The 10,000-nt window shown below is 42.6% G+C and overlaps 1 protein-coding gene across 1 annotated transcript in view; it reads right to left on the bottom strand.

The window, feature by feature from the left end:
- The window catches only part of uba6 (ubiquitin like modifier activating enzyme 6), a gene marked incomplete in the record, with an annotated part of 75,556 nt that overhangs the window by 23,979 nt on the left and 41,577 nt on the right, over positions 1–10,000 (bottom strand). Inside the window, 2 exon segments of the mRNA XM_071408365.1 lie at positions 1,613–1,684; positions 6,408–6,477. Coding sequence (XP_071264466.1) covers positions 1,613–1,684; positions 6,408–6,477 — 142 coding nt within the window.

Below are 10,000 nucleotides of genomic sequence, written 5' to 3'. Positions count from 1 at the left end.
CTGGCTTGTACTCTGGGACGGTAATCTCCATCCCATAACCCAGTGTAGTCCATAGTAACAGTGGTATCCTTACCTTCTCTGCTGGCCTGTACTCTGGGACGGCAATCTCCATCCCATAACCCAGTGTAGTCCATAGTAACAGTGGTATCCTTACCTTCTCTGCTGGCCTGTACTCTGGGACGGTAATCTCCATCCCATAACCCAGTGTAGTCCATAGTAACAGTGGTATCCTTACCTTCTCTGCTGGCCTGTACTCTGGGACGGTAATCTCCATCCCATAACCCAGTGTAGTCCATAGTAACAGTGGTATCCTTACCTTCTCGGCTGGCCTGTACTCTGGGACGGTAATCTCCATCCCATAACCCAGTGTAGTCCATAGTAACAGTGGTATCCTTACCTTCTCTGCTGGCCTGTACTCTGGGACGGTAATCTCCATCCCATAACCCAGTGTAGTCCATAGTAACAGTGGTATCCTTACCTTCTCTGCTGGCCTGTACTCTGGGACGGTAATCTCCATCCCATAACCCAGTGTAGTCCATAGTAACAGTGGTATCCTTACCTTCTCTGCTGGCCTGTACTCTGGGACGGTAATCTCCATCCCATAACCCAGTGTAGTCCATAGTAACAGTGGTATTCTTACCTTCTCTGCTGGCCTGTACTCTGGGACGGTAATCTCCATCCCATAACCCAGTGTAGTCCATAGTAACAGTGGTATCCTTACCTTCTCGGCTGGCCTGTACTCTGGGACGGTAATCTCCATCCCATAACCCAGTGTAGTCCATAGGAACAGTGGTATCCTTACCTTCTCTGCTGGCCTGTACTCTGGGACGGTAATCTCCATCCCATAACCCAGTGTAGTCCATAGTAACAGTGGTATCCTTACCTTCTCGGCTGGCCTGTACTCTGGGACGGTAATCTCCATCCCATAACCCAGTGTAGTCCATAGTAACAGTGGTATCCTTACCTTCTCTGCTGGCCTGTACTCTGGGACGGTAATCTCCATCCCATAACCCAGTGTAGTCCATAGTAACAGTGGTATCCTTACCTTCTCTGCTGGCCTGTACTCTGGGACGGTAATCTCCATCCCATAACCCAGTGTAGTCCATAGTAACAGTGGTATCCTTACCTTCTCTGCTGGCCTGTACTCTGGGACGGTAATCTCCATCCCATAACCCAGTGTAGTCCATAGTAACAGTGGTATCCTTACCTTCTCTGCTGGCCTGTACTCTGGGACGGTAATCTCCATCCCATAACCCAGTGTAGTCCATAGTAACAGTGGTATCCTTACCTTCTCTGCTGGCCTGTACTCTGGGACGGTAATCTCCATCCCATAACCCAGTGTAGTCCATAGTAACAGTGGTATCCTTACCTTCTCTGCTGGCCTGTACTCTGGGACGGTAATCTCCATCCCATAACCCAGTGTAGTCCATAGTAACAGTGGTATCCTTACCTTCTCTGCTGGCCTGTACTCTGGGACGGTGATCTCCATCCCATAACCCAGTGTAGTCCATAGTAACAGTGGTATCCTTACCTTCTCTGCTGGCCTGTACTCTGGGACGGTAATCTCCATCCCATAACCCAGTGTAGTCCATAGTAACAGTGGTATCCTTACCTTCTCTGCTGGCCTGTACTCTGGGACGGTAATCTCTGACAACATCCTGGACACTGCTTCCTGTGACAGATCCTGCGGACAGACACACACAGGGGGGGGGGATAAATACCATTTAAATTCAAGGACGTATACTGAAAGTCAAATTCCAATTCTCTTCAATAGATTCCAATGGATTTGGAAGTGACCCCCAACCCTGGAAAGACAAACTAGTTACTAGCGAAGGGGCGGGGGGGAAATCGATACATACGCTCCAGAATTAAAGTATTTTTACTTCATAGTTTGTTCTCCATATCGTTTTTACATATCGTATGGTGTGGTCCCTGATAATTCAATACGTATCGTACGGTGATCTCCCTGGTAATTCAATACATATCGTATGGTGAGGTCCCTGGTAATTCATTACGTATCGTATGGTGAGGTCCCTGGTAATTCATTACATATCGTATGGTCCCTGGTAATTCATTACATATCGTATGGTCCCTGGTAATTCATTACATATCGTATGGTGAGGTCCCTGGTAATTCATTACATATCGTACGGTGAGGTCCCTGGTAATTCATTACATATTGTATGATGAGGTCCCTGGTAATTCATTACATATCGTATGGTGAGGTCCCTGGTAATTCATTACGTATCGTATGGTGAGGTCCCTGGTAATTCATTACGTATCGTATGGTGAGGTCCCTGGTAATTCATTACATATCGTATGGTCCCTGGTAATTCATTACATATCGTATGGTCCCTGGTAATTCATTACGTATCGTATGGTGAGGTCCCTGGTAATCCATTACATATCGTATGGTGAGGTCCCTGGTAATTCATTACATATCGTATGGTCCCTGGTAATTCATTACGTATCGTATGGTAAGGTCCCTGGTAATTCATTACATATCGTATGGTCCCTGGTAATTCATTACATATCGTATGGTGAGGTCCCTGGTAATTCATTACGTATCGTACGGTCCCTGGTAATTCATTACATATCGTACGGTGAGGTCCCTGGTAATTCATTACATATCGTATGGTCCCTGGTAATGCATTACATATCGTATGGTGAGGTCCCTGGTAATTCATTACATATCGTACGGTGAGGTCCCTGGTAATTCATTACATATCGTACGGTGAGGTCCCTGGTAATTCATTACATATCGTTTGGTCCCTGGTAATGCATTACATATCGTATGGTGAGGTCCCTGGTAATTCATTACATATCGTACGGTGAGGTCCCTGGTAATTCATTACATATCGTTTGGTCCCTGGTAAAGCATTACATATCGTATGGTGAGGTCCCTGGTAATTCATTACATATCGTACGGTGAGGTCCCTGGTAATTCATTACATATCGTATGGTCCCTGGTAATTCATTACATATCGTATGGTCCCTGGTAATTCATTACATATCGTATGGTGAGGTCCCTGGTAATTCATTACATATCGTATGGTGAGGTCCCTGGTTACTCATTACATATCGTATGGTGAGGTCCCTGGTAATTCATTACATATCGTATGGTGAGGTCCCTGGTATTTCATTACATATCGTATGGTGAGGTCCCTGGTAATTCATTACATATCGTACGTTGAGGTCCCTGGTAATTCATTACATATCGTATGGTGAGGTCCCTGGTATTTCATTACATATCGTATGGTGAGATCCCTGGTAATTCATTACATATCGTATGGTCCCTGGTAATTCATTACGTATCGTATGGTGAGGTCCCTGATAATTCATTACATATCGTATGGTGTGGTCCCTGGTAATTCATTACATATCGTACGGTGAGGTCCCTGGTAATTCATTACATATCGTATGGTCCCTGGTAATTCATTACATATCGTATGGTCCCTGGTAATTCATTACGTATCGTATGGTGAGGTCCCTGGTAATTCATTACATATCGTATGGTGAGGTCCCTGGTAATTCATTACATATCGTATGGTGAGGTCCCTGGTAATTCATTACATATCGTATGGTCCCTGGTAATTCATTACATATCGTATGGTCCCTGGTAATTCATTACGTATCGTATGGTGAGGTCCCTGGTAATTCATTACATATCGTATGGTGAGGTCCCTGGTAATTCATTACATATCGTATGGTGAGGTCCCTGGTAATTCATTACATATCGTATGGTGAGGTCCCTGGTAATTCATTACATATCGTATGGTCCCTGGTAATTCATTACATATCATATGGTCCCTGGTAATTCATTACATATCGTATGGTGAGGTCCCTGGTAATTCATTACATATCGTACGGTGAGGTCCCTGGTAATTCATTACATATCGTATGGTGAGGTCCCTGGTAATTCATTACATATCGTATGGTGAGGTCCCTGGTAATTCATTACATATCGTATGGTGAGGTCCCTGGTAATTCATCACATATCGTATGGTGAGGTCCCTGGTAATTCATTACGTATCGTACGGTGAGGTCCCTGGTAATTCATTACGTATTGTATGGTCCCTGGTAATTCATTACATATCGTATGGTCCCTGGTAATTCATTACATATCGTAAGGTGAGGTCCCTGGTAATTCATTACATATCGTATGGTCCCTGGTAATTCATTACATATCGTATGGTCCCTGGTAATTCATTACATATCGTATGGTCCCTGGTAATTCATTACATATCGTATGGTGAGGTCCCTGGTAATTCATTACATATCGTATGGTCCCTGGTAATGCATTACATATCGTACGGTGAGATCCCTGGTAATTCATTACATATCGTATGGTGAGGTCCCTGGTAATTCATTACATATCGTATGGTGAGGTCCCTGGTAATTCATTACATATCGTACGGTGAGGTCCCTGATAATTCATTACATATCGTATGGTGAGGTCCCTGGTAATTCATTACATATCGTATGGTCCCTGGTAATTCATTACATATCGTATGGTGAGGTCCCTGGTAATTCATTACATATCGTATGGTCCCTGGTAATTCATTACATATCGTATGGTGAGGTCCCTGGTAATTCATTACATATCGTATGGTGAGGTCCCTGGTAATTCATTACATATCGTATGGTGAGGTCCCTGGTAATTCATTACATATCGTATGGTGAGGTCCCTGGTAATTCATTACATATCGTATGGTGAGGTCCCTGGTAATTCATTACATATCGTATGGTGAGGTCCCTGGTAATTCATTACATATCGTATGGTGAGGTCCCTGGTAATTCATTACATATCGTATGGTGAGGTCCCTGGTAATTCATTACATATCGTATGGTGAGGTCCCTGGTAATTCATTACATATCGTATGGTGATAATATGGTATGGTGAGGTCCCTCAGTGTGGTGATAATATGGTATGGTGATAATATGGTATGGTGATAATATGGTATGGTGAGGTCCCTCACCGTGGTGATAATATGGTATGGTGATAATATGGTATGGTGAGGTCCCTCAGTATGGTGATAATATGGTATGGTGATAATATGGTATGGTGGTAATATGGTATGGTGATAATATGGTATGGTCTCTCAGTATGGTGATAATATGGTATGGTCTCTCAGTATGGTGATAATATGGTATGGTGATAATATGGTATGGTCTCTCAGTATGGTGATAATATGGTATGGTGATAATATGGTATGGTGATAATATGGTATGGTGAGGTCTCTCAGTATGGTGATAATATGGTATGGTGATAATATGGTATGGTGATAATATGGTATGGTGATAATACAGTATGGTGAGGTCTCTCAGTATAGTGATAATAAGGTGATAATATGGTATGGTGATAATATGGTGATAATATGGTATGGTGATAATATGGTGATAATATGGTATGGTCTCTCAGTATGGTGATAATATGGTATGGTGATAATATGGTATGGTGAGGTCTCTCAGTATGGTGATAATATGGTGATAATATGGTATGGTGATAATATGGTATGGTGAGGTCTCTCAGTATGGTGATAATATGGTATGGTGATAATATGGTATGGTCTCTCAGTATGGTGATAATATGGTATGGTGATAATATGGTATGGTCTCTCAGTATGGTGATAATATGGTATGGTGATAATATGGTATGGTCTCTCAGTATGGTGGTAATATGGTATGGTGATACTATGGTATGGTGATAATATGGTATGGTGATACTATGGTATGGTGATAATATGGTATGGTGATAATATGGTATGGTGATAATATGGTATGGTGATAATATGGTATGGTGAGGTCTCTCAGTATAGTGATAATATGGTATGGTGATAATATGGTATGGTGAGGTCTCAGCCCTACTAGTAACTGATTCATACTCTATACAGAGGAGAGATAGAGAGATAGTAAAATAGAGAGATAGTGAAATAGAGAGATAGTGAAATAGAGAGATAGTGAAATAGAGAGATAGAGAAATAGAGAGAGATAGAAATAGAGATATAGAGAAATAGAGAGAGATAGAGATAATGAAAGAGAGATAGTGAAATAGAGATATAGTAAAATAGAGAGATATAGATATAATGAAAGATAGATAGTGAAATAGAGAGATAGAGAGATAGTGAGATATAGAGATAATGAAATAGAGAGAGAGTGAAATAGAGAGAGAGAGAAATAGAGAGATAGTGAAATAGAGAGATAGTAAAATAGTGAGATAGAGAGATAGTGAAATAGAGAGATATAGAGATAATGAAATAGAGAGAGAGTGAAATAGAGATAGAGAAATAGAGAGATAGTGAGATAGTGAAATAGAGAGAAAGGGAGATAGGGAGAGAGACAGATAGAGAGAGAGAGCTAGATATATATATATAGGGATATAGAGACATAGAGAGTGCGTGTGTGTACCTTCTCTGAGTAGGGGATGTTGTAGATTTCAGCATAAAGCCGAGCTGCGCTCACCACAAAACTGAAGTGCCTGATGGGAAACACAGAGGGAAATGAGAGTTACAAATAACGAAAAGAAGGGGGAGAAAATGGGAGGTCACCAACAGGTCATGGGTCACCAACAGGTCAATCTAGAGAAAGGTGTAGAGCAGGGGTCACCAACAGGTCAATCTAGAGAGAGGTGTAGAGCAGGGGTCACCAACAGGTCAATCTAGAGAGGTGTAGAGCAGGGGTCACCAACAGGTCAATCTAGAGAGGGCTGTAGAGCAGGGGTCACCAACAGGTCAATCTGGAGAGAGGTGTAGAGCAGGGGTCACCAACAGGTCAATCTAGAGAGGTGTAGAGCAGGGGTCACCAACAGGTCAATCTAGAGAGAGGTGTAGAGCAGGGGTCACCAACAGGTCAATCTAGAGAAAGAGGTAGAGCAGGGGTCACCAACAGGTCAATCTAGAGAAAGAGGTAGAGCAGGGGTCACCAACAGGTCAATCTAGAGAGAGGTGTAGAGCAGGGGTCACCAACAGGTCAATCTAGAGAGGTAGAGCAGGGGTCACCAACAGGTCAATCTAGAGAAAGAGGTAGAGCAGGGGTCACCAACAGGTCAATCTATAGAGAGGTAGAGCAGGGGTCACCAACAGGTCAATCCAGAGAGAGGTGTAGAGCAGGGGTCACCAACAGGTCAATCTAGAGAGAGGTGTAGAGCAGGGGTCACCAACAGGTCAATCTAGAGAGGTGTAGAGCAGGGGTCACCAACAGGTCAATCTAGAGAGAGGTGTAGAGCAGGGGTCACCAACAGGTCAATCTAGAGAGAGGTGTAGAGCAGGGGTCACCAACAGGTCAATCCCCAGCTACCAGTAGCAACCAGCCCACCTATGAGTAGCTCGCCAAACAATTCTGAAAGTACATACAATTTTCAAATGTTCCACCGCAAACTGTCATGAACAAATCTCAAAAGTATCAAACACAAGCTCCCAGCTATCTAATCAAAACAACATTGACATTAACCCGACACCTGGTGAGCCACTATTGGCTTAAAAAACCAAACCTAATACAATATCTGCCAATTAATTTCCAGCAATATTGCCCGTCCGTCCGTCTGTGTGGTGCAGCTAACCTTTGTGCACTCGAGTAGTTAACTAGGTTGTGTTCTTTTACTCAATCAGATGTTATTATCCTGGGTGACTTCAATTATGATTGGGAAACATGCAGGCTTCAGACAATCTAAAAAAAACAACATGTGATTTAAACCTAAACCCAGCTGGTGACTAAGCCTACACGGCCCCAAACCCTAAAGATCATTCAAAGTCAACTTTGATTGATCTTATTTTTTTTATGAATTCACCACTCGAGAAATATGTTTCCTCAACTCCAGCCACTTTAATAATGGACAAATTGATGTAAAAAATGTATCACTAGCCACTTTAAACAATGCCACTTAATATAATGTTCACATACCCTACATTACTCATCTCATATGTATATACTGTACTCGATACCATCTACTGCATCTTGCCTATGCCGTTCTGTACCATCACTCATTCATACATTTTTATGTACATATTCCTCATCCCTTTACACTTGTGTGTATAAGGTAGTTGTTGTGGAATTGTTAGGTTAGATTACTCGTTGGTTATTACTGCATTGTCGGAACTAGAAGCACAAGCATTTCGCTACACTCGCATTAACATCTGCTAACCATGTGTATGTGACAAATACAATTTGATATGATTCTACTGTCGTCTTCACCCAAGACGTTAGTGACCATTACCCTTTTGTTTGTGTTAGAGAACGCAAAATTCTAAGCCTTGTGACATCACAAAGAGGAACTTTAAAAACTTCAGTGTACAGGCTATTTATTTATTTAAATAATCTTTATTTTAGTGACCTTGATTGTATTTAGCTTTGAGCCTCTTTGCAGATGTCTTCAATACTATTGTGTGGATAATCATGATCCCTTCAAAAACAATTAAGGGTTAAAAGGTAGATCGAATAGCTGCTAAACTCAGGAATTTTCAGAAGTTATTCATAAAAGATATGATGTTTGGGTCAAGGCCAGGAACACAGGCTTAGGCCCGGACTGGCAAGCTTTTTTGCGTTGTGTAAGAATCTGATTATTATGTAACTGCTCTTTCGGATTGTAATGGGAAACCCGGGCTAAATTTGGGAAAACTGTCAAATCCCTGAAGGGTTGGGCCTCACGAGTGGCGCAGCAGTCTAAGGCACTGCAGTAGGTTGAGGCGACACTACAGTCCTTGTCCCGTCGCACTCTAGCGACTCCTTGTGGCGGTGGTTATTGAGCCAACAATAATGGGCGCGGAACACTTAAACAGACCAGGATGCACTTGGTCAGCTCCTGTGGATTTCTTGTTGTCTATTGCTTGCAAAGCATCCAGGACTTATGTTTCATGATTATCTTAGTGACAGAACTCAGGCCATCGTGATTGACGGGGGTTAAAGTCTGAATTTCATGATTATCTTAGTGGCAGAACTCATGGCCATCGTGATTGATGGGGTTAAAGTATGAATTTCATGATCATCTTAGTGACAGAACTCAGGCCATCGTGATTGACGGGGTTAAGTCTGAATTTCATGATTATCTTAGTGGCAGAACTCATGGCCATCGTGATAGACGGGGTTAAGTCTGAATTTCATGATTATCTTAGTGACAGAACTCAGGTCATCGTGATTGACGGGGGTTAAAGTCTGAATTTCATGATTATCTTAGTGACAGAACTCATGGCCATCGTGATTGACGGGGGTTAAAGTCTGAATTTCTTCTAGTGCCTAAAGGTGTAAGACACGGGGGGGTTGATTTCGGGATGTGTTCTCTTCACTATTTATATGAACACTATTGGTCAATCTGTTAAAACGTGTAAACTTCATCCATTATGCGGATGATACAGGTATGTCTGCTGTTGCCCTGACTGTTGATCTGACTGTTGATCTGACTGTTGATCTGGCTGTTGATCTGACTGTTGATCTGACTGTTGATCTGACTGTTGATCTGACTGTTGATCTGACTGTTGATCTGACTGTTGATCTGACTGTTGATCTGGCTGTTGATCTGACTGTTGATCTGACTGTTGATCTGACTGTTGATCTGACTGTTGATCTGGCTGTTGATCTGGCTGTTGCTCTGACTGTTGATCTGACTGTTGATCTGACTGTTGATCTGACTGTTGATCTGACTGTTGATCTGACTGTTGATCTGACTGTTGATCTGACTGTTGATCTGACTGTTGATCTGACTGTTGCCCTGACTGTTGCCCTGACTGTTGCCCTGACTGTTGATCTGACTGTTGATCTGACTGTTGATCTGGCTGTTGATCTGACTGTTGATCTGACTGTTGATCTGACTGTTGATCTGACTGTTGATCTGACTGTTGATCTGACTGTTGATCTGACTGTTGCCCTGACTGTTGCCCTGACTGTTGCCCTGACTGTTGATCTGACTGTTGATCTGACTGTTGATCTGGCTGTTGATCTGACTGTTGATCTGACTGTTGATCTGACTGTTGATCTGACTGTTGATCTGACTGTTGATCTGACTGTTGCCC

This window comes from Salvelinus alpinus, chromosome 6, assembly GCF_045679555.1.
Source record: "Salvelinus alpinus chromosome 6, SLU_Salpinus.1, whole genome shotgun sequence".
NCBI classification, from domain to species: domain Eukaryota; kingdom Metazoa; phylum Chordata; class Actinopteri; order Salmoniformes; family Salmonidae; genus Salvelinus; species Salvelinus alpinus.
Note: the sequence above shows the minus strand (reverse complement) of the source record. Positions and strands in the feature narration are given on the sequence as shown.